Source organism: Canis lupus, chromosome 22 (genome assembly GCF_011100685.1).
Source record: "Canis lupus familiaris isolate Mischka breed German Shepherd chromosome 22, alternate assembly UU_Cfam_GSD_1.0, whole genome shotgun sequence".
Taxonomy (NCBI): Eukaryota; Metazoa; Chordata; class Mammalia; order Carnivora; family Canidae; genus Canis; species Canis lupus.
This window is the reverse complement of record NC_049243.1, coordinates 9,731,938-9,757,808: the sequence shown is the minus strand read 5'-3', so window position 1 is coordinate 9,757,808 and position 25,871 is coordinate 9,731,938. Positions and strand designations below refer to the sequence as shown.

Here is a 25,871-nt window from a genome sequence, read left to right as displayed (position 1 = left end):
CCACCACGGGCTCCCAATGCACAGACAGAGGCAGGAAGTGGGTCCCCAGCCAGGTGTCACAGCAGAGTGCTCTGAGAGAGCCTTGGATGATAGGAAGAGTCCTGGCATTTTCACATTTGGGGGTCCCAGGACTCAGCATCCTCCGTGGACCGGGACCCACTCGGGGTGCTCTGGGGTGGGGGTGAGGGGCAGGAGGCCGGGAGGGCGGGAAGAGGGAGCGTGGGGAATGCAGGACGAGCTCCCGGGCCGCTGGGGGGGAGGAGGGAGGAGAGGTGAGGTGAGGCGCGGGAAGGGGTGGGCCGGCTGGGCTGGCCCTGCGCGGCGCTGAGAGCCCGGGCCGTCGGGGCCGCAGGACAGAGCCGGGGCGCGCCGAGCCTCCCGCTGCCTCGCTCCTCCCGCCGCGGCCATGACCGAAAACTGCGACAAAGTTCCCATCGCCCTCGTGGGGCCCGACGACGTCGAGTTTTGCAGCCCCCCGGTGAGTCGGGCTGGGGATCCCCGGCCCCGCTGCCCGCTCCGGCCACACAAGGGGCCCGGCCTCGGCGTCTGGGTCCCTGCCGGGGTCGGGATTTGCACCTCGGAAGGTGGGAGGCGGGCGCCCCGACCTGCGCGTGTGGGGGATGGGGTGGGGGCTCGGGACCTGCAGACGGGTGGGGCCCGGACTCAGGAGGGGGCGTCCTGGGTCCTGTGCCCCGGGTCAGGATTTGCACCTCGGAAGGTGGGAGGCGGGCGCCCCCACCTGCACGTGTGCAGGGGTGAGGGTGGGGGGCTCGGGACCCGCAGACCCCTCTCCCTTCCCCTTCCCTTCTGCTCCGCCAGAAGAGTGCGCATCACCCAGCCGCGCCCGAGGACTGGGGCCCCGCGGGAGGGAGCGCGGCGAGAGGGGCCGCGCCGCTCCCCATCCCCATCCCCATCCCCCCCCCAGGCCGGTTGCGGGGCGCAGACCTGACGGTCCCCCCTGCCCATGCCCCCGCCCCCGCCCGGCCCGCAGGCCTACGCCACGGTGACCGGTGAAGCCCTCCAGCCCCGCGCGGCTGCTCAAGGTGGGAGCCGTGGTCCTCATCTCGGGGGCGGTGCTGCTGCTCTTCGGGGCCATCGGGGCCTTCTACTTCTGGAAGGGGAGCGACAATCACGTGAGTCCAGAGGGCGGGGTGCGGCCCCCAGGCGGGGTGCGCAGGCCGGGGAGGTCCCCCCGGGGCGGGGGGGGGAGCCAGGGCGCTGGTGCCCCGGGGTGGGGGGTCCCCTCGGGGTGGGGGGTCCCCTCTCGCCCCGCAGACTCTCCCCCCGGCCCCGGGGCACCTCCTCCCCCCCCCTCCATCCAGCACCACCGCGCGCCTTTCTGCTCTTGGCAACTTCGTGGGAAAGCAAGTCAGGGTTTGCAGGGAGAGTCCCCCCCACCCCCCGCCTAGAGGAGCGGGAAGAGGCAGCTCGGGCGCTCGAGGGAGGTTCCTCCCTGGGGCTCCCGGCCCCGCGCTTGCGGGGGGAGCTAAAGCTACGATCGATACAGGGGGACCAGGGGGACCGTCGAGGGGCTGCGGGTGAGGCCTCTCCTCTCCGGCCTCATCCCGGGGGAAGAAAGGGGACTGGGTGATGGCTGAGGCCTTTCCCTTCTCTCCGGCCCCAAGGCAAAGAAATAGTCTGACTTCCTTAAAGGTGGCAAATCTCTTTTTAAAAAAAATCAATGCTGGCCTAGTCACGTGTGATTTAATGGTAACTGTTTCACTAACTGCTGTCCTACTTTCCTTGTGTGTGACTATTCGTTGTAAAGCAACCCCAGCTCTCAAGGAGTGTAAAAAGCGCTTCTGACTTGACTGGGTGGATTTCCAGGGCGTTCTCTGAGCACTCTGGATTTGGTTCACCCAGGTAAAGAGGTGGGGCATTTTTATCTTGATGACCATTGCCAGGCCTGGTGTAAGCTGCTTTGGGCTAATGGAAAAGAATTCCATCTCCTGGATACACACAAAGGGCTTTTTCTTAATCACTACCCTCAGAGGATCTGCGACTGCTGTTTGTCACTCCCCCTCTCTCCCACCATGAAATTCAAAGCATGAACGAATTCCAGTACTTAGAGAAAATGGTGCTGAAAGCAATTCAACCATTTTACACATCACATCTTCTGCAGTCACTGCATAATTTGTATTTTTAACTCAAATGCCTACTGTAGATAATCATGCCATTTAGCACTGAGTCTGTTTTAGAGACTATATCAAATTTACCAGCATCGATTTGTAAGATCAGAACTGCACAGTATTTTGTGTATATTTGAAAAGTGCCTTAATGTATTTGTATTTTAAATATAGAAGTTAGGCCAGATGCTCATGTTTGAAAGCAGCAGATCTGAGCAGAAGAACAATTTCAAGATCTACATCTCCATTAATAGCAGGGTTGAGATTGTCATCCTTGGGAAATTGTCTGGTATTCGAATGTAAATGCTTTCTTTTAGATGACAAAACCTCAGGGGTACAGGTCATTTGGAGATAAAAATAGCTTTGCTTTTTTTGGGGGGGGACGGTAGGGATTTTAGACATGATGTATATTAAAATGAATACCATTTGATATTTAATTATTCCACAACTAACGGGCAAGCTTCTAAAAAGAGAGAGACTGAATGATCCTGCTGACAAAGTGGGGTTCCCTCTTTGCACCTTGTACTTTGCCACAAGGGTCTGGTTCAAGAGAGCAGCAGTATTAAATCCTAAGACTCCAGAGGAATATTGAATTGTTTGCCAAGAATCAAAGTTATTTCTATTTCCCGGACAGGCAGGAGAATGAAGAAAATCATGGTTATCTTTTTTTTTTTTTTTTTACTCCCAAAATATTTGGTGCTGCTCTAGATTACTTAAGTCAGAAAAACAAATCACTAAAATACTAAACAGGGTACATGTGGCACCATCTCAGCATTGCACATGCACAGGTGTACTATTTACACTTGTCTTCAGGGATAGCAATCCACGTAAGTCTCTGTCGAACAAAAAGATGTCTCCCACCAAATGGACTCCCCACTCTTTGGGGGTATCCATTCCTCTGTTCTTCTGTATTTGTTTATAGAGGGGAATGGGCTGTCAATCACCTCCTCTCCCTTTCACAAGGGTAAATCCCCTCAGGACAGGCTGGAGGACTAGGGAGCATCAGAGTGCTGATAATTGGGGGGACAAGTGATGGGGCTGAAATATTGAGGCCATGTCCCACCTGCGTGATTGTAAATGGGACAGGTTTCGAACTATGGGGAAGGTCCCACCAATGAGAAGTGGCGGACAGCCCTGCCCTGTGGGATGAGGGGATGAGGTCAGTGCTCGGGGCCTTTATTCTCAGACTGATTTTTCGAAATATAGTCCCAAGCATTATGTCATTAATCTTACAGAACCCAGGCTTCATTAGAAACTCATTAGCAAATATTCCTGGCTGTAAAAGGCACCACACTGAGCAGAATTTTGGCAAATAATAAACTCCGTAGTACTTAGAATATCGCCTTGGGTGCCAACAGCTCCATTGGCCCAGAGCAGGCAATGTGATCACTGCTCCACCTGGCCCGCCTCCTGAGCTCAGGGCCCAGTACCTTGGAAGTCACTTTGGTTTGCTCTCCCACCATTCACACCAGGAGGGAGGGCACAGACCTCTCACCGCTGGGCCTTGCAGTGTGCTCCTTCTGTGGGATGGGCTAAAGTTACATCACAAAGGACCCGATAGCCATGCCCAGTCCAGGAGCTTCTGCTGGTGCAGAAGTGGCAAGGGGGCGGTGGTGGAGGAAAGTAACATTAAGACCACAAGCCGCTCTGCTGGTGTTATAATTTTGTCTCCCTAAGACCTGCAAAGAATTTGGAAACGATTCATTCCTGAAATTTTGCATTGCCTTCCTAGTAAAAGCTTACGTGCAGTGGTTTCTCTCTCACACACACAGCCTCCTATTGCACGAGTGAAGGATGCTTGTGCCAGCAGGAACTCACGCAGATGTGGTCTGCTGTGTTCCCACTGCCGGTCATACCCAGCCCTTGCAAACAGTGGCTGCCCAGAGAGCACGGGGACAGAACAGAGCCCGCTTTCTCAGCCTTACCTGCAGAAGGCACTGGCTCAGCCAAAGAAAACAGGTTTCCCCAACTGGGCTGATCTGATCATGAGGACCACCTGGGATGCAAAGTCAAAACAGACTGGTGGGCCGTGCTCCAGCCTCCAGCTCAATCCGAACCCCTAAAAGGGGTTCTTCTGATCAGGCAAGCCTGGGGGGGGGGCAAAATACTGCAGGAACCCACATTTGGGAGGGAAGGCAGGGCACTGAGATATGTTGGGCTGAAATAGTGTGCCAGTGTCTTCTGTTCCGCTGAGCAAAGGCTGTTTGCGGCCCGAAAAGGGACTGGCCCGCAAAGCCATTTCTATGTCTCTGCTGGTAAAGCAAAATTGTGCTCCGAGGGTCTGGTGACAATGAGTTTTCCTCAAGCAATGACCCAGTAATGAGATACTTCTTCCCGTGTTTGTCCATGTAGCGGCCTTTCTTCATAATGAGGGAGAAAAATCAGACTTGAATGGAACCTGAGCTATTTGCAGTTCTGACTTATATATATTTTATATATAAGATATGTATATGTTATATAAGCTATAAGAACACACACACACACACACACACACACACATACATATATGCTTCTAAGTCAGAAAAAGAAAGAGAAGGGAAGACCCACCTACTACCCTACAATACAGAGAAAGTTCGAGCAGGGCAACAGCACCCTAGGCAGGAGCAGTGTGTGATTTTTTTAGTTAGTGCACTAACAAGATGTCTACAGTAAGAGAGCCCTTTGGACGATCTAATTTAGTGGTAAACTAAAAACCATATAGTTCACAAAGTTCCTCTTAAGATTTTACTCAGAAGGGACACCTGGGTGGCTCAGTGGTTGAGCATCTGCCTTCAGCTCAGGGTGTGATCCCAGGGTCCTGGGATCGGGCTCCCCCCAGGGAGCCTGCTTCTCCCTCTGCCTGGGTCTCTGCCTCTCTCTCTCTCTCTCTCTCTCTCTCTCTCTGTGTGTGTGTGTGTGTGTGTGTGTGTGTCTCGTAAATAAATAAAATCTTTAAAAAGGAAAAGAGTGCTCGCTTCAGTAGCACATATACTAAAAAGAGAGAGATTTTATTCAGAAATCCAACACATAAAACAGATAAACAAGCAGAGCCACTCTGGTCAAACTGTAGGTGGACGGGAAAGAAAGGGTGATGTCACAGTCCCACCTGCCCTGTCACCCTCCCCTCTGGGCCACCTCTGAAACCTCAGAGCTCTAAGAACATAAATGAAAACCATCTCTGAGGGCGAGCTTCTTCATTTTACACCCAAGACAACTCTCAAGACCCGGGGCTAAGTGGTGTGACCACTCGTTTTTCTGATTCTTGGGCCAATGCTCTCCTCGGATGCCAAGTCTCCCTCCCTTCTTCCCCTACATGGCTCATAACAATATGCCCTACACCACCATATGCCTGTCCACACAATCATTAAAATGACTAACTCCCACACTGAAGCAAAACAGATGTGCACATTGACCTTGCTCTCTACAAAGACTGCTCTACATCAGGCATATCCCAGCCCTGTCTGTAGTCCTGACTATATACTCTACCCCAGGCCCAACCTTAACCAGCGGGGTTTTTAAAAACCTCTCAAATCGAGGTGCCACTGCAGACTTGTTAAGTTCACAGCCTGGTTAACCGTTCATCCATCAATGGCTCTCAACTCTGACCGCCAAGTCAGAGTCAGTAGAACTGACCTAGGAAGAGAAAGATCTGTGTCCAAGCCCCATCCCCACAGGTTCTGATTTGGTTCATCCAGGCGGGTCACGCATGCCCTGGATCTAGAGCTTCTACTCACATACTTGTATGCACAGCCAGGATGGCAAATCCCTGAGCTACTTGAATAAGTATCAGAGATCACCAAAGCTTTTGCTTTTAAGGTATTTTTAAAGAACTCATTGTACTAAGTGACTGGTGTATGGATGAAGTCCTCATATACAAATATATTACTATGAACGATGATTTGGTGTGTCTCTAACAAATGTGTCTACTGCAGGTCTAAAGATAAGCCCTGCATCGCTCTCAAAGGAAAGCCTCACTGACTCCTATGTTCCCTTCCAGATTTACAACGTCCATTATACCATGAGTATCAATGGGAAATTACAAGATGGGTCAATGGAAATAGATACTGGGAACAACCTGGAGACCTTTAAAATGGGAAGTGGAGCTGAAGAAGCAATTGAAGTTAATGATTTCCAGAACGTAAGTATATTTCATGCATTTAGAGGGCTTAGCCAGGCAAGCCTGGAAGACTTTCCTAATCCAGGGAGAAGCAACATGTCTCACACACAACCAAGTGGTAACTGTTCTTTATGGCCGTCATGGTGCCTCTAGTTCAACATACATTATGCAGCATATTCTCTCTCTGAGAAAGGACCACGGTTTGTCCTTTCCATTTCCAGAATGGAAAAAAAAAAAAAAAAAAAACACCTTGGCACTGAAAAGAACAGGTACTTGGAACTATATAAAGTCTTGGCAGAAGGACTCCAGAGCGCTATTTCTTTCCAAGCAGCTTTCTGTAACACGGTGAATAAAATGCTCAAAACATCCCAAAATGTTCCGAGGTCCGAAATGTGAACTTGCAGAGGGGAGGGGAAATTGTATGATCTAACAAGCTTGTCAACAACAGGTGGGACCTGTTTATGCACTTTTCTCAATTCTTCAGATTTCCCATTGATTCCGGAAAATGAGCTTGAAGAAATTCCCCTATCTTAATCCTAGGTTTCCTGACTGTGGCCAATTACAGATAAAATATTCGAGTCTCCTTTGAAAAGGGTGAACACGTCTGTTTTCAAAAGTTCAATTTACAGGCAACTCTGAGACCTCAAGCTACGCATCTGTGCTTCGGGGTACCTCTGCAAGACAGTGGCACTCCGGGCCCTCTTTCCGGTTGGCCACATACATATCTTATTCTCCTCATGTTCTAAGATGAGGAAAAGGCATCCCTGTTTGTGTTCTCCTGTTAAATCTGTAGATGGAGTAGGTGAGACTTGATAATGAAAAAAGGCACTTGAAAATAATGTCTCTTCTGATAGTTTATTGGCCTACAAACATCTCATCGACCCGCCTTGCTCCGATTGATGGGGAAAAGTGGAGATGCTTTTCATTTGAATGAAAGAGCTCCCCTTGCTGATGCCAAAACGCATTTCACAAGTCCTATTGAATACCAAACGGATGCTAACCTTCCAGAGAGCCTTGGTGATGTTAGGTCTTCCTTGCTGATGACAAGGACGGGCTGTGTTCAGAATGGGCTCTCCCAAGGGCGGGTGGGGTGGGGGCAGGCCCTGCAGCCCTGCATGTGACCAGCTGCACTCCGTTTAATCGGAGCTTTGCAAACGGTTCTGGTCAGTGCACAAAGATCATTTCTCTGGACCTATTAAAGGCTTTTACTGCCAGACCCAGGACAAAGTAAAAGCATTTTTTCTTTGTACCGTTCAATGTAAGACGACAAAACATGACCCCCCGCACCCCCCCCCACACACATATCATTCAATCTAGAACAGAATTGAACACCTATGATGTGTCACGATATCAAGATATGCAAAGGTAGCTACACAGGTGAAGATCCATCTCTCTCAAATGTGCATGAATCAGGAATATACTTTTAAAATACTTTAATCCCAAACCTATATTTCTGTTTTATAATCCTTCGGTTAATAATGGTATTGATTGTGTTTTGTTCTCATAGGCCAACAGGGCCACAAATATTTTACAAACTGATCAATTCTCTTTGATAGCTTCCACATTTCTCTAAGTCAGAATTGGTGAGTAGGACATTTTTTTGATGGATAGAACCTGTTACGAGTTTAAACAAGCCTCGACTTTTGAAAACACATGCATCAGCCATTGTGGTCCCCACGCTATTACTTTCTCCTGTGTTTTACACCATCGGTCAAATTCAAGAGGTGGGTGTCAGGACCTACTGTGTGCAAGGGAGAGTGCTAAGCATGGAGGATGCAAAGATTAACTGACACCTGTTCCCTCCCTCGGGAGGCAGACATTCCACGCAGGGTCAGCCCGGAAGCATGCTGCAACAGAGCTAGGAACAGAGTGCTGTGGAACCCAGAGGGGCAGTTGCTGACAATTTGGAGATTGGAGCAGGTTTTACAGAGGTGGTGACCGTTGAGTCGGGTCCTGAAGAATGATTAGGGTTTCAACTCGCAGAGACATAGAGGCAGGGCTTTCCAGACCCAGAGAAGAAAACTGAATACAAATGCACAGGGCCTGCTGAGTTCTGAGTAGCCCAGTGTGGTGGAAGGTGGAGAAGGGGAGGGAGAGTGGGGCCAGGTTAGGAAAGGCTCTGAATAGTGAACGGCGAACAGTCTCCCCTATTAACCTAGGACCCCATCAAGATTTTAGTAGAGCCAATGGGGGAAAAAAACCCTCCTGAGAGGGAAGAGCATTGAACAAAAGGCTCTAGGCCCTCTACCATAAAAGAAAAGATTATTCAGGCCACTTGGTAAAGAAGAGACAGCAGACCCTATCCAAGGTGGGGGGGGCTACTAGAGTGGGGTTTTACAGTAGGGGAGAGAGATTGAGTTCAACTCTGAATTCGATCAGGAGAAGTGGGGATTTATAGCTAAGGAGCAGGGTTGGGGTATTGGTGCATAGAAAATGGCTAAGAGAGAGAGTAGTGCTTTACTAAACTGAACCAACGGGATTTTTGCTCAAGGCAAGCTTGAGTGGTCAGACATAGAGGATGGGCAGACCAAGGCAGACTCAGCAGGATTCTTGCTGAAACTGGAATAAATTGGCCAAAGTAGAGCCCATGGTTGGGGCCCAGTCAAAAGGAGGATTTAGAGGAGCCTGGCTAGAGGTGGGTCAAGGAAGGTCTTTTGTCGGGACCCCAAGGAATACAAAAAGGGGTTTGTTCAGAGTTACGTTCTAGAAAGCATCAGTGCTATTGGGTTAAGCCAACCCTCTCTGGCCTAATAACTCATTTAAATAACATAAAGCCTGGTTAGAAATTAAGATAGAATAACGTGGTGGGTATGTACAAGTGTTCACTACACAATTCTTTTAACTTTGTGTATATATGCACATTTTAATTTAAAAAGCTAGAGAAAAAAATAGTGTGACCTACCTGGTACATAAGTTAGTGACTTCAAAAATCAATATAACCCTTCCTCCAAAAATGAAAAAAAAAAAAATAGAGGGGCACCTGAGTGGCTCAGTCGGTTAAACATCTGCCTTTGGCTCAGGTCATGATCTTGGGGTCCTGGGATCCAGCCCTACATCGGGCTCCCTGCTCAGTGGGGAGTCTGCTTCTCCCTCTCCCTATCCCTCTGTGTTCTCTCTCTCTCTCTCTCTCTCTCTCTTTCTCTCTCAAATAAATAATAAAATCTTAAAAAGAGAAAATAAGAATGTCATCGTGCATTGAAGCTATGCCAGAAGTCACTTTACGTTGATACGTAAGCGGGTGTTAGATGCTAGGCAGATACAACCCAGTTTTCCAGCCAGGCCCCAGGGACCAGGACCTCCCCAGGCTCTCCGGAGCCCCGCACCCTTGGGCCCTGCTCACGGAAGGCCAGGAGAGCCCTAGTCTTTGTGACAACCAAACACTCCTTGAAAGATTTCTAAAGTGCCCTCTTGGGGGAAGGACCCCTTGTTGGAAACTTCTGGTCTAAAGCCACAGAAATCCTGGCAGCCCGGGTGGCTCAGTGGTTTAGCGTCGCCTTCAGCCCAGGGCCTGATCCTGGAGACCCAGGATCGAGTCCCACATCAGGCTCCCTGCATGGAGCCTGCTTCTCCCTCTGCCTGTGTCTCTGCCTCTCTCTATCTCATGAATAAATATAAAATCTTAAAAAAAACCCAAAAACATAAAGCCACAGAAATCCATGAGATCCTCTAGACAGAAAAAACGTGTAGCTAAAATGAAATCACCTGATTCCTATTTTAAAACATGCTAGAGCCTTGGACCCTGCGCTCATTATCTCTGGTAGCAGATTTCTTCATTATCACCAGCTCCTAAGGCCTTGTTTGTTTGCAAAAACAGGAGGTTTGCGTGGCTTTCCTGTGCTTTTCCATTCCCTCCACTTAATCTCTTAATATGTCTGGCTGCTTGATATGGATTTGTAGCCAGACAAGGTGGTTAATATGTGTGAATTCCTTCCCACGGGACCCATTCCTGTGGGGGTTTCAGTTCTCTTCGCAGCGTGTAGACTGTCAGAGCTAACTCAATACTAGACTCACATTCGGGGCTGCGAATCTTTCAATAGAATCAGCTCTGTCCTTTGGGGAAACAGTAATGGTTATAGGGTGTTATAGGGTGTTTCCTCCCTTGCAACTCACATTTACAGGATATGAGGGTTCCAAGTGAAGAGAACATACCGCTTGGGGTGGCAGTCATCTCGCCCTTGCCGCCCGGCCCCCACTGCCTTCTGGTTTTCAAACCGTGAGGCCTAGATTTACATGCGGAACAAGAGCAGCTGGCCTTCCGGAGAGAGCAGGGAGCAGTGGTTCTCAAACTGTGTTCCCTGGGCCACCAGCGGCAGCAGCACCTAAGAGCTTGTGGGAAATGCAAAGTGGAGCCCCCACTCCAGACCCACCGCGTCAGAAACTCCGGAGGTGGCACCCAACAGCCTTTAAGTTTATCGAGTCCTCCAGGTGATTTTGATGCAAGTGAGAATTTGTGAGCTGCTGCTGGTGCAGAAGAGACTGGGACTCGAAAGCTGCGTGTCTTAGCCCACGCAAGGTGCTGTAACAGATTCCCAGCGACGGGGTGATTATTCTTTAACACCAGAAACCTCTCGCAGGGCTGGAGGCTGGGCAGTCCAAGGTCGAGGCACCTGCAGATGAGCGTCTATTGAGGGCCTGCTTCCGGGTCCTAGTGGGCCCGTCTTCGCACTCTGTCCTCACGAGGCAGAAGGGGCGAGGGAGCTCTCTGTGGTCCCTTCGAGGAGGGCACTAATCCCATTCTCGAGGGCTCTTGCCTTCATGACCCCATCACCTCCCAAAAGCCCTACCTCTAGCTACCATCCCATTGGGGGTGTAGGTTTCAACACAGGAGTTTGGGTGACGTGAACAATACCATTCAGTCTGTGGCAGCCTATTTCAGTCATCTAAACACTGTCACCCTGAATAAGGTCTTTTGTCCCTGCATGGCTGGTCCTCCACCCTGGCTTTGAAGCATGCCCGTGTCTGGGCACTGCCCCCAGGCCAATTAGTTGGGGATCCCCAGGCATCTATGGCTTCAAAATCTCTCTGGCTGGTTTTGGTGCCTAGTGAGTCCTTCCCCCTGGAGAAAGCGAGTATATTGCTACCAACCTCTCTCTGGGTGAGAGGTGATGCCAGGACACCTGTGTCACGCGTGTGCACACGGCCAGCTAGGCCACCAGGCAGAGCCAGAGGAGCTTCAGGAAGAGGGAGCCTTGCCTTCTCCGCACTCCCCCCACCCCCACCCCAGCTGTTGTAGGGCTGCTGGCTCTCAGGCTACAGATGGTCCAACCTGCCCCGAGTGTCCTCGGCTCTTTACTGAAGGGGGCCGAGTCCTGAGCCAGGACCCGGAGGTTTCTGAATGCTTTTCTCTGCCCTCCCACCATGGCTGTGCGGCAGTGATCCTAGAACCAGCCCCGTGTCCCCCTGGCATTTGTCTCAGCTGAGCAGAGGATGCACACGCTGAGGTGTTTGGGTTTCTGTTGGTGCGTGTTGTCATGGCGTACAGTCTGGAGGCCTTTTCATACCGTTTTTGGCCCCTCGCTCATCAGGAAATACACCAGCAGGGGGAAAGGAAACACTCCCGGGACAGAAAGGACTGTCATGCCCGATGCACCTGCCGCAGCACTGGGGCCGAGCCGTCCACCGTGCCTGGAGCCCTGAGGCTGACGGTTCCCTCGAGGCTGGTCCCTGGGCTGACGGAGGAGACACTGTTTGTGTCTCATAGGTGACAAAAACAAAGCATCCAAGTCCTCGGGTAAGGCCTGGGAACAAAGGTCCGCTCCTGGTGTTGTAGGAAGCTTTACAGTTTCCCCTGCTTGGTGACTTAGGTAAAATCTGAATTCATGGAATTAATGAATGGGGCCTGCATCTTTTTTTTTTTTTTTTAAGGATCTTATCTATTCATTCAATGGAGGTGGGGGGACACAAGTGGGGGAGCGGCAGGCAGAGGGAGAGGGAGAAGCAGGCTCCCCGCTGTGCCGGGAGCCCCGATGCCGACTCAATCCCAGGACCCTGGCATTAGGACCTGAGCCGAAGGCAGACGCTTATCTGACCGAGCCACCCAGGCGCCCCTGGGCCCACCCACAGGTTTTGAGAACCTTTGTGGGATGACCCTAAAAGCAAAAGATTCAGGTACCGATGTCAAGAGGCCTATAACTGAGTAGGGACAGAACCTTGCCGAGGAGCAGGCACACGGGGACAGAAGGCTAAGTGTCCGATGAGGGAATGACACTAAGGGGGATGCTGGGTGGGGGCTTCCAGAGGGAGGAGGAGGCCGCTTGGCCCAGGAGGGTCAGGGAAGGCTGCGCGGACAAGACAGCATCGCTCCCGGGCCTGCCGGCAGGGGGTCCCCAGCCACCACCCTCTGGCCCTCCTGCCCCGGGCACTGCTTTGGCTTCTCGCTAGCGCTTGGCGGGCCCTGACCTCGCCTCCGAGTTCTCTTTCTGGGAAATGCAGCTCCGCGGTCCGCTCCCCACGGGCAGCCGCCCGTCCGTGCGGCTCTTCCCAGGCCGGCCCGTGCCCGCGGGCGCTGAACCAACGGCCAGGCGGACAGACGGGCGGATACACTTTTCTCTCCCAGGGCATCACCGGGATCCGTTTTGCCGGAGGAGCAAAGTGCTACATCAAGGCGCAGGTGAAGGCGCGCGTTCCTGAGGTGGGCACGGCGACCAAGCAGAGCATCTCCTCCGAACTGGTGGGTACCTCGGGCCTGCGGGCAGCGACCCGGCTGGGGGACAGCACCTGACTGGGGGACAGCACCTGGCTGGGGGGACAGCGCCTGGCTGGGGGACAGCACCCGGCTGGGGGGACAGCGCCCGGCTTGGGGGACAGCGCCTGGCTGGGGGGACAGCGCCCGGCTTGGGGGACAGCACCCAGTTGGGGGACAGCACCCGACTGGGGGACAGCGACCGGCTAGGGGGACAGCACCCGGTTGGGGGACAGCACCCGACTGGGGGACAGCAACCAGCTGGGGGGACAGCGCCTGGCTCCGGGGACAGCACCCGGCTCCAGGACAGCGCCCAACTGGGGGACTGCGCCCAGCTGGGGGACAGCACCCGGCTGGGGGACAGATCCCGGCTGGGGGACAGTGCCCGGCTCGGGGACAGCAGACTGGGGGACAGCACCCAGCTGGGGGACAGCACCTGGCTCGGGGGACAGCACCCGGCTCCGGGACAGCGCCCGGCTGGGTGATAGAGCCCAGCTGGGGGACAGAGCCCGGCTGGGGGACAGCACCCGGCTGGGGGACAGCGCCCACCCCTTGGCCCTCGCCGGCTCCAGTGCCCACATGGGTCCGCGGCCGGAACCTGGGTTCCCTTCCTTTTCTGCCAAAGGAATGGAAACTGTTTGGGTCCTACTGGTCGGTCCACAGAGATCTGCACGCGGGATGCCTTACAGTGTCGGGCAACCTGTAGAAGTGCACAGAGGGGCTCGGTCTTCACATGGCTCTTGCTCCCCTAACATTGAAGGAGCTGGTTAGTGATGAGAACACTGTAAAGGACATCTCGTGACAAAATCTTCATTAAAAGCCCCCCCATCCCCCCGCCAGGAGCTTTCTTGCCTCAGTTCCACTCAGTACGGGAGGAATTCTCCTGAAAATCACCCAACCGCTGATCACCCCCCACCCCCGCCCCTTGTAGAAAAGTAGTGACGGGGCGTTCCCCTCCTGGGCAATAGCACAAGCCCCTGTGCCCCACTCTGGGCCCTACGCTTTCTTCCCCTTGGCTCCAGCTCAGCTCAGGGCAGCTGCTTTACATGTATTCATTCCTGTTCTACGTGTCAAGACTTGCGAGTTTGGTTTGTTGTTGTTTTTTTTTAAAAGCCTACTTCTTCCATTTATTAGTCACAACTTACCTTTGAGCTTGATTTTTATAAAAATTCACTTTAAGAATTGCACAGAGTTCTCGAGACACATCTAATAGCTTACACTCACGTGATGCTCTAGGCCTTACGAAGTGGTCACATGCATTGTCGTCTTCCCTTTGAGCTGTGGCAGGGGCAGCAGGAGGAAGATAGACTTTGCAGTTAGGAAAACGCGGGGTTCATGGGACGCCTGGGTGCTCAGCGGTTGAGCACCTGCCTTTGGCTCAGGGCGTGATCCTGGGGTCCCAGGATCGAGTCCCGTGTCGGGCTCCCTGCATGGAGCCTGCTTCTCCCTCTGCCTATGTCTCTGCCTCTCTCTCTCCCTCTATCTTTCATGAATAAATAAATAAAAATCTTAAAAAAAAAAAAAAAAAGGAAAACGTGGGGTTCAAATCCCAGCTCTGCCACTTGCTATGGACGTGGTTTCGATTCTTCCAACCTGAGTTTTGTCACCTGCACACTGGGGGTCTGCATCCTGTCCCCGAGGCCCTGGGACCTACTAGATAATGACTACCTGGCTGCTGCTATAAACGACTAATTCCATTATGATCAGCTTAGGGCCCTTCCTGTATCCCCGAGAGGGAGGTAAAGCAGGCCTCAGCTCCCTTAAGGACGGAGGAAAGGAGGAAAAATAAGGGGAAGCAAAGGTGCTGGCCTGGAAACTGCCTAATTGTTTGCTGTCATAGGAGCAGCAGCAGCCGCAGGTGTCTCAAAACAAAGCAAAACAAAAGCTAAAAGATTAACCTGTGAGTGTTTGAAGCTGGCTGCCCTGTCCCCAGCTTTCTTCTCTGCTCCCAGGTCTCCCCAAATGTTCCTCCGGGGGACATGGTTTCCAGACCTTCCTTGCTCCACCATGTGACAGTCTGTTCTCCTGAGCTGTGCCACTCGGGCTCCCAGTGTGACCCCACCCGTAGGGACCCTCAAGATGAGCCCAAGACCTTCGTTCTGAGCCTTGAGCTTCTCTTACTGCGTTTCCATTTTGTTCCTGTCCTAGCGCTCAATTTCTGCAAAGCAGAATCCTTTAGGTTTTCCTCTGTTAAATGCACGAAGAAACCAGCTCTCCCCTCCTGCCTTCCAGGAGGGCCAGCTCTCCACCCGGAGCTGACCGAGACCTCATCATAAGTTTGTAGAACATTTCCAGGGTTTTTAGAAAACAAGTTTTTTTTTCTTCTTCTGCTGCTGCTGCTGCTTCTGCTTTTCAAAACCAATACTTGGTCATTATAGGAAATTTGGAAACTACATAAAAAAGAACAGAGAAGAAAATCCCCCACAATCGCTTAACCCACAGATGTTAATGTTAACGTTAATGTCTTGGTGAATTATTTTCATGTGCGGGTGTGTGCGATATTCTTTTCAAAATTTCAAAATATTCTTATCTTCACTTTAGTTCTTCTCAAGTGTAGACTGTAATGGATATATTATATGTCATCAGACGGTTACAATTTTAAAAGTCTTTTGTTCTCGAATGCTTCAGCCGTCTTCAGTTTTTCACTATTTCAAATAACGATTCAACATAATTATTGGAATATAGAAATAACTCACCGTGATGAACAGCTTAGCATTTTGGAGCTTTGTCTGCATCTGGTTCTTTTCTTAGACCATAGAGGCGAATTATTTGCCCTGTTTTCGTTAGTTGGGTTGTGCTTGGTGGATCCTCTGGTGGACAAAGCCAGATTCAGGCAATGTGTCTGCATAAATCGAGAATGTGCAGAAAACTACACTCTGAGTGACTTAACCCAGCAGGCTTTGTTTTTCTCCATAGTAGGCCATGTGGAGGGAGGGGGCTGCAGCGCTGATTTTTTTTTTATTTTTTTTATTATTTTTTATTTTTGATTCTTCCTTCCAGCTCCAAACATCACCCGTAAGTAAGGGAGTCAGGAGGAGGTTGAGCAGTGCCTTCCAACTGTGACTTCCCTTTAATTGGGAGAAGTTGAAGTCCTCCCAGCCACCTGACCTGGTTCAGGGCTCACCGCATAGTCTAGAACTGGTCGCACGGGCACCCCTGGCTGCTGGAGAGTCTGAGAGCTCGGGTCCTGGGGGCAGGGACACTGCAGCCTCACACAGGAGCAGGACCTCGTGGCAGGGGCAGGGGAGGCGAATTGGGGCGGGGCGGGTGGGGATCTCACGTTCCTAGTTTGTAGGATGCGATGTTTGCATTCTCCACTCTTCCCCCTGATGACTGCCCACTTCAGATTTTTTTTTTTAAAGATTTTATTTATTCATGAGAGACACAGATAGAGAGAGAGGCAGAGACACAGGCAGAGGGAGAAGCAGGCTCCATGCAGGGAGCCCGATGTGGGACTCAATCCGGGGACTCCAGGATCACGCTCTGGGCAGAAGGCAGGGGCCAAACCGCTGAGCCACCCAGGGATCCCCCCCACTTCAGATTATGATGGAGTAGATTGATGCACCACTTGTTCTTATCAATTTTTCATCAGTTTTGTGTAACTTTAAAAAGCTGCTGTACCCAAAGAGCATTCATTTCCTGGATGGAGCCATTTAATTTAAGGTAAATAACTGGATTACCTGAGTGGTAGCTTCCTCCAATACCTTGGAGTTGTTTTAATGCAGCCATAAACCTGGGGGAGAAAGTATAACTGAAGGGCTGCTTTTAGCTAAAAACATGGAGAAAACATTTTAATTTCTCCAACCTATTGCAAACTAATAAATATATGAAAGGAACAACCTGGCAAAATAAATTTGTCTCCTGGGCCATCAGACAGTTCTCAGCATCTTGCTGTAGAAGAAAATCCGGGGTTTAGCTTTGAAATCTCAGTGGTGTGCTTGATGCGAGGAACATCTGAAATGTGTTTTGTTATAGCTGGGAAATGTAGAAATGGTTTATGTTAAATAATACTTTGAACTGAAGACATTAAAGAACCAATCACTTGCTTTTTTCCATTGTTGTTTGGAAGCTGCAGAACAAAACCCCAAAGGATTTTTCACTTCAAATGAAGGGCTCCTCTCTCCTTTATAGGATTTCAGAGTCCATTCAATTGCTTTTCCTCAAAAAAATCTTTGATCAAAAACATCAGATTAACCTAAGTCTGAAAGTTGGTTATCAAGTAATTTTCACTTCCACTCAGGACATTCAGTATTCACACGTTTCAGTTATCCAAAGGCAGGGCGACAAAAGGGGCCAAGACAATATTGTGAAGAGAGCTACAAAGACACACACCCTGCCACACACTACCCCCCCCCCCAACACTACACACCACTACATGCCCCACAACCCCACACATGCCCCCCTACACACCCCACACACACACCCTACATACCCCACACACATACCCCACGCACCCCAAATCCCCACATGCACCACACTACACACACCCATATACACACTCAACCTCACATACCCCCTACACATACACCCCCACACCCACCCCACACCCTACATACCCTCCCCACACCACACCACATCCCACAACCTCACATACCCCCTACACATACACCCCCACACCCAACCCACACGCTACATACCTTCCCCATGCCACACCACATACACATCCCACAACCTCACATACCCCCCTACACCTACACACCCCTCCACGCACCCCACACCCTACATACCCTCCCCACACCACACACACATCCCACTACCTTACATACTCCTCTACACATACACACCCCCACGCCCACCTCCCACACCCCCACACCCACCCTGCACACCACACACTACACACACCACACACACACATCCCACAACCCCACATCCCCCACATACACACCCCCACCCCGCACATTCCCCCCCAACACCCACACACAATTCTCATTAAGTTTTTATTAGGCGGAATCATCTTGTACCAGCACTTTGAATACGCAGCATATGTCACTGTCTCCTTTGCTCAGTGCATTTCATTTTTACTTATTTGCAGGAAGGCAAGATCATGCCAGTTAAATACGAAGAAAATTCTCTCATCTGGGTGGCTGTAGACCAGCCTGTGAAGGACAACAGCTTCTTGAGTTCTAGGATCTTAGAACTCTGTGGCGACCTTCCTATTTTCTGGCTGAAGCCAACGTATCCAAGAGGTGACATTTTAAATTCTCTTACTGCTGCTGGGGAGGCTCCCCGTTTGCGTGAGCTTCTGGGAGCCCCTCCACAGTGGGAGCCCATCAGGGTGGGCACCCCTGCATCCTGCCTTCCCTGCCGTTTTTATTTAGGACACTTCCCCTTCTTTCTGCTTTCATCCATTTGCACTTTCCAATTTTACATTTTTTTTTTCATTCCTACGGCACAGAATCGAGGGACTAAGACGGTGTCGTACTGCTGGATCTTTGTGATGCTCACACCTAGAATTATGGGACAGCCAAAAGCCGCTGTGGTCATAGGTTGAGATTCTTCAAGTTTGAGGCTCGAGCATCAGCTTCCAAGCCCCGTGAAAAGAAATGAAGGGCCCCTGGGGTTCAGGGCTAGGTTGGAGCACACCTGGGAGCTGGCTGTGGACCCAAGGGCCAACCCCTTTCCCAGAGTTACTCTGTCCCCAGGGGTCCTTTCACTCCTCACCACGGTCACCCCACCCCCCAGTGGCCTACTCTGTGGCTCTGGCTCAAGTGTGGAAGGAAGGCCTTTCTCCCAGCACGGCTCAGCTAGAAATGTATGTTTTCTGGAAGATTTTATTGGACAGTGAGTGAGGAGCATGGAAATAAAATACCAGCATTAAAACCCCCAGGCTTGGGAGGGGGCAACGGGCAGTGATTACAGAAAGGGTGCAGTTAGTTTTGCAAGATGAAAGAAGCTGTGGAGCTAGACACTTGCACAGCCATGTGAATGCACGCAATGCCACTCAACTGTACAGTCAAAAATGGTGACGGTGCTAAATTTTATGTATATTTTAGCACAATTAAAAACAAAACAAAAACAAAAATAACTCAGCGGGCTTAGAAAGTCCAGGCTTCTGTTTCTGTCACTACTAATTCATTCCAGCGGGTCACAAGTCTCATTATGTCCCAGAGCCTGGATGAGGTGGTTACTTTCTGACTCAGGCAAAGCAAGTGAGATCCAACTTATAGGCCACCGGCAGTGGCTTTCTGGAAGAGCTGAGAAGGATCCTGAGGCCACAAGCCGGCCTAGGAAGGAGGAGTAGCATGAGCAGTGTCTGTCTCCACTTTTGGGGCCTGGGGGGCGGGGGTGCTGCCGAAAGGACTGTCCCTCTTGCCATCCATGCTCTTGCTCCAGTGGGTGCTGGCAACTCAGTTCTGTGGCCTTCTGTCAAGTGCTGGCTTTTGATCCCTCACCTGCCTCCACGTGGAATGGGGCCTTCTTGCTTTCCAGCCCCCAGGAACTACTTCTCCAATACCTGTCACCTTGTGCAGTCAAGGACAAAAAGCCTCTGACTCTGCCACCATGTAGAGCGCTCTCTCCTCGCCTTCTGTTTGAGGACAAGCCTCTTACCCAGAGAGTTCATTTATTCGGCAGACGTTCTTGAAGGCTTATTATGCACCACTTACCTGTTCTAGGTAGTCGGGGTGCATTGGTGCAGAACAGAGGAGAGAACCCCTGCCCTCGGGGAGTTTACACTGGAGCAAGGGGGAGGCAGTTAATAAACACTAAATTAAGATGAGAAAATCGTATGGTAGGATAGCAGACGCTACGGACAACAGAGCAGGGCCAAGAGGGCGGGGTGGGGAGGGAAGCCGGTGCTCGTCTGACAGTGAGTGCCTCCACCCTTTGGGAAAGGGTGTGCTCCCTACATCCGGGGTGCAGCTTGGCCCCTCAGCGCCCACAGCGTGACCGCATCTTAACTATTCAGTCATCACAACACCCACCCCAGGATGACCCGTGACATCCGGCACCAGAGAAGTGGAAACCACCCAGATGCCCCCGGGGCCAGAGAGGGTTCAGTAACCATGGGGCTGGGCGCAGAGTGGAAGAGGACACACCTTAAACATGAGGCGTTTTTGCTCAGTCTCTCGTAAATGCAGTTGCATTTGATAAAGATCAAGAAAATAAACCCCCCTTTGAGGATGCTCGGTCCCCCCCACCCCGTTCTCCTAGAAGCCCCCCAACTCCAGGCTCCAGCAGCCTCTGGCTCGGGTCCTTGGGCTGGCAGGTCCTGCACGTTCCGTGTGTGTCGGGCGCAGGGCGAGAGCAGGGCCGGGCTGGTGGCCACGGAGCTGTGCGTGCCACCCGCCGGCCACTGTGCCAGAGCCCCGCGGCCGGCCCCAGCCACTCCTTAGCACCCGTCCACGCGTCGGCCGTGAACTAACCCCGTTTTGTAGATGAAGAAACCAAGGCTCACCGGGATTGAAGAACTTGCCAGAGGTCACTCGGTTAGTTAAAAGAAGGGGTGCTGAGATTTGAATCCAGGGCTCTGATGCCTCTCCAGCCAACAGCTCAGAAACCTAAAAAATGATCCGTGGAAGCTCTCCGTGGCCGTAGAGCACATCCAGGGCCTCAGAAATAGCCTGGGATGACGCAGTCCTCGCCACCCAACACGAGCGATCAGAGGCCAAATGCTGTGCCAAAACCCTCAGACACAACACTGGGCTCCATCACTCCTCTGCCAATTGGATACATCATCCCCATTTGACAGATGAAGAAAATGAGCCTGAGACACTGAAGCCCACGCACCGTGTGGCCCTTCCCATGTTCGTCATTCGGCAGCCACGGGTGGCGGCGGTGTGATGAACCAGAGCACTGGCCGGGAGCCAGACAGGGCCTGCTCGGCTCCTGACTCTGCCACCCAACCTGTGATCTTGGCCAAGTCTCTTGGCCCTACTGAGCCGTGATGCCCTCATGCATACAAGCATCTGCTTGCTCTATTCCACCATACGATTTTTAATCCCCTGAAAATTATAAGGCTTTAGACATCTATGGTCAATCCATACGGAATGCACAGGGCTGAGGCCTCACTGGCTCAGCTGGCGGAGCACGTGACTTGATCTCAGGGTTGTGAGTTCAAGCCCCCTGTTGGGTGTGGAGCTTACTGAAAAAACAAGAGATGTTCAGGCCGGCAAGTAACCATACCTGACCGTCAGGGGTTTCAATAAATACAGGCTGGTTTTTATTCATATGGTCACACATCTGGAGGTAGGTTTCTGGCATTGTCAACTACTCAGCCGTATCAGCAAGGCTCTTTCTCGTTGTCCGTTTTGCTACCTACAGCATGCTAGTTTATCATCTTTGTGCCTATCCCTTCTGGTCACAAATTGGCTCTCGTAACCGAGATTTATCTATGTTCAAGAAAAGAAGACAAGACAGAAAAAAAGCTGTATTGGTCTTCTCTCCCCAAGAAAGCAAAAGCTTTCTCAGAAACTGCACCAATATATTCTGCTTACATCGCACTGGCCAGAAATATTCCATCTGGTCTCTCTTAATTGCAAGGGAGGCTAGGCAAGCAAGTGGTATTTTACTTTCTCAGCCCCTACAGTAGAGGCTGGTAGAGAAACAGAGGATTGAGAATGGGTTTTTGTCAGCTATCTCACAGTATCTGTCTGTTAGGACTTATAAAACCAAATAAGTTTTATATTTATATGGTTTTCTGTATGTTTATCTACTAACCCAAGACTTTCACTGAAACATGCTTTATTATTTAAAAAAAATCATCAATACAAATTTCAGTATTTGGGTAAGAATGTGTTTTGACACCCTTTTATGCTCTTACCCTGATAAACACAGTACTTCCTTAATTATCCAAACAAATGAATGTACAGCAATTGTTTTTTTTTTTTTCAGAAATCCAGAGAGAAAGAAGAGAATTGGCAAGAAAAATCGTTACAACTACTACAAGACGACCACGCAGTGGACCACGGGGCAACCCAGGCCCTGGAGGACCAAATAATGAAACCAGACCCAGTGTTCAAGAGGATTCAGAACCCTTCAATCCAGACAACCCTTACCACGTACGTACCAATGTTGTCACGACTGCTGATGAATCCCTTGAACCTAACATTGAAGTGGTGGTTATTTCTACTTGAAGTTTCAAATGAGCACTTAGTATTCAACTTAGATTTTTACTCAGTTACTTTAAAAGTACATCTTGATTTGTCACAAAGTTTATAAAATGAGGGTGACACTTAAGCATGGTCTCTGTAGTGTGAAATCCGTATTGGCTGTAACCCTTACACAAAGTTGTTTTCTGTGCTCTCCTTTTTTTGAGGCACGGGCAAATCCATAAAGACAAATCCACATGAGTAATTGGATTATTCAAAAAAAATGTTTCCAAGAACATGTCCAGGGGACAGCACACAGAATTGAAAGTATTCTCTTTACTCCCTCTATAACCACTTCATTCATTCATTCAACAGACATTTGTTGAGGACCTGCTCTCTTCCACGCCCTGTGCATCGAACACAGGCAGGAGTTAACTTCTGCCCTCAGGGGCTCTCAGTCCAGGTGGGAGACAGACTTACACAGATAAAACACTTTGGACTGAAACACTGGGAACTGGGTGTTTATAAGGATGGCACTAACGTTCTAAAAACGTCTCAAATCTTCAACAAAATATTATTTACTATTACTAGAAGTGCAGGGAACAAAAGAATAAATTTTTGCAACTAGTGTTTTAAATGAAAAAATAATACATGCATATATATATATATATATATTTAAATCTAGAAGGGTGTACAATGAGGTGTGTTTCTCTTTCACCTCAGACACCTTCCCCAGAGCAACGTATTAACAGTAGATATTTGCCCAGTTTTCTTTGCACAAGAAAGTGTACCACATGAACATACACGTTTTTAACACGAGAGCATACACCAGTTCTGTATCTTGCTTTCTTTCCAGTTACAACCTCTTGGAGATTGTTCTGGATCTCCTACATAGATCACCTCATTCACTTTAATGGCCACATCATATTCCATTGTGGGGGTAGATGTGCAGAAATTTAACTAGTTCCACTTTGATGGACATGTAGATTATTGCCCTTTTGTTCTTTTAGTAAGATACTGTTAATAGTATATAACCTCATACATGCCCCAGAGGGAAGGAGTAAATGAGGTAATGCCGGCAAAGCTCTTAGCACAGTGCTTGGCACACAGTAGGCATTACCTTATTCAGAGTTATTAGTCTTATACTTTTTGTACACATGTGGGAATATATTTTTAGCATAAATACAGATGTATGGGTCTACTGGGTCAAAGGAGATGGGAATTTTACATTATTTAATGGAGGATGCCAAATGGTCTCCTCCCAAGGAATTACACCAACTCATTATCAAACTTTACAAAAATCTCTACCAGTTTCCTGGTCGTAAAAGTGTATCTTCTCATCGTTTCATCTTGCTGGTCTTTAATTATGTGTAAGCTTGAGCATCTTTTCATAGACAGGCAATTCATTTGCATATTTTTCCTATGTAGCCCATTCAGTCCTATACTGTTTCACATGTTGCAAATTTGTCTTCTAGTTTATGATTTTAGACTAACATATTTTAGAAAGATTTAGAGATGTATTTTTTTAAATGACCAGAGGCTTACTGGAAAATTCAGGGCACCACAGTACTTCTTCATTCCCTAAAGCTCAAATAATAAATAAAATCTGAATAGGCAAACAGAAAAATTTAATATAGTTTATTCCCCCGGTAACTGGGTTAACTAAATCTGGTTCAAGGGAGAGGGCAAAAGCCCTTCACAGAAGGGCAGGATGTGACTTTATCTGCCTAGCTTCCAGACTTGAGTGACCCGTTTTCCTTGAAAAACTCCAGTTTTATTAGGTTTTCCTTTATTTCATGCTCAGCTTTAAGAAAAAACATCTCCCATGATCTCAGTCCTTTCACACGTTCCTTTAAGGAACTATCCTAGGGCAACAACCTGAGATTTCCTCCCAACTTTCAGATCTTAACCAACCTTTTTTGAACCCTCAAATGAGGAAATGCCTAAACCGACAGGCTTTTGACTCTTTCTGCCCCAGACAAGTCAGCTACAATTTAAAAAGTGGTTTTCTTTTTGCTGTCCCAGATGAACCAAGTTCAAGAGATAAGGGAACACAAACAGAAAGAGTCTGAAGAATAAAAAAAAAGAATGGTTTAGGAGAGTAAGGCAAATATTCTGACGATAAAATTTGAACATAAACTATCAGATGGTGTTAAGGAATTGTTAATTTTGTTAGGTATGGTAATGGCATCATAGTTGTGTAGGCAAAACATTGTTTTAGAGGTGCACTCTAACGTATTTATGGTTGAAATGTCACAATACCTCCAGTTCTCTTTAAAGTCGCCTCAAAATTTAAAATTTTTCCAGAAAGGAAAAAGTCAAGCAAATCTGACAAAAGGTTAGCAACTGTCAAAACTAGATGACGTTCAGTACACAATTGTCTCCCCTTTCCAGTATTTTTGATATCCCCCCCAAAAAAAACACAAAACCCTGCCCTCCCCCCAAAAAAGTTAAGGTTTTGTATTCCACAAAAGATGATAGGGTTGTGAGGTTCACTTTGCTCAAGCCTAACCTATGTTTGGTGTTTCACCTCCCCAGGCTCAACTTCCCCAAGGAAAGAGACTGAAGTGAATAAAGAATACACATCAAGGGCTTCTTGGCAGCGTAATTCAGTAGCATATTAGAATACAGAATCTATACCCCCCCTAGAAATCTATGAAAAGGAAAACCAGATACATACATTTAGCAGAGGGCAAGTTCCTTCCAGTATTGGGGTATCTCCAGCAGTGAAAATGGGGGTTGTGTAGGTGATTTTTACTACATCTATGACTATGTAATTATAATAATGGCACATAGAAAGTACAAAGCAAAATTTAAGGTCTTGAATTTTGAGACATTATATGGTACCTTCTCCTGAGCGTTACAGACCCCTCAAGATTGAAACGGAGGCAGATAATCTAAATGATGTTTTCAGCCAGTGCAACTGTTGTAACAATCTGTTTGCTTAGATCAATGAGTTTCAAAGGGTGCACCAAGAGCCCGGGAGGCCGTTAGTATAAAATGGCACCAGTGTTCCACAGACTTAAGTTAGCAGTGGCAAAAATGCTACTTTTGAATCAGGTTTCCTCTTGTTTGCCTATTTAAAACAAGTTGAGTCAGTACTGAGTGGGAACCATGGCTCATTAAAGGCATGGAGAAACCACGGAACATTAAAAAAAAAACAACAAAAAACAAAAAACAAAAGACCTTCCTGCCCATGACAGGTGGAAGGTTCCTTGATGTTTTAGAAGGAATTCTGAATTACTAGGTTCTACGATTGAAAACCTCTTAGAGAAAAATATGCTGATTTCCTGTGCCAGTGAAATATTCAGGTTCTTATTTTAAAATAATGTGCATGCTACAGAATTCTCATTATGAAGAAAACACAAATAATTACCTTTTATTTCACAGCAGCAGGAAGGGGAAAGCATGACATTTGACCCTAGACTGGATCACGAAGGAATCTGCTGTATAGAATGCAGACGGAGCTACACTCATTGCCAGAAGATCTGTGAACCCCTGGGGGGCTACTATCCATGGCCTTATAATTATCAAGGTTGCCGATCAGCCTGCAGAGTTGTCATGCCTTGTAGCTGGTGGGTGGCCCGCATCTTGGGTATGGTGTGAAAGCTCAGTTCGTATACCCGGTGCTTGTATCATAAAAACTCAAGAGACAACCAGAGTATGAGGCATCTTGATGCTGAAGGGACCACAAAGTATTTTATACTCAATTTCAGCGATGCTATTCAAGATACTTTTAACAGCTCTCAATTGCTTTACAGAACTTCATCCAGAATGTGCAAATGTACTGAAAGGGTAGTTTAAGTCTAAAATGCCCTAACAATCCCTTTATTACTGGCTATTTTTAATTTGCTTTGCTTTGCCAATAAGGCCTACTTACAAGACTAACTTTCCAAGCTACTTTGAAATAAACATGAAAAAATCACAATGTCAGAGAT

General features: G+C 49.1%; 1 protein-coding gene across 1 annotated transcript; it reads left to right on the top strand.

Annotated features, from left to right (window-relative positions):
• The first annotated feature begins 304 nt into the window (after nt 1-304).
• Nucleotides 305-25,871, top strand: CNMD (chondromodulin). The gene is given in 8 exon segments (XM_038569675.1): nt 305-478; nt 992-1,009; nt 1,011-1,133; nt 6,103-6,243; nt 12,779-12,892; nt 17,937-18,090; nt 21,737-21,903; nt 25,324-25,871. Coding segments are annotated over 8 exon segments (1,005 nt in total). The 5' UTR covers nt 305-406; the 3' UTR covers nt 25,540-25,871.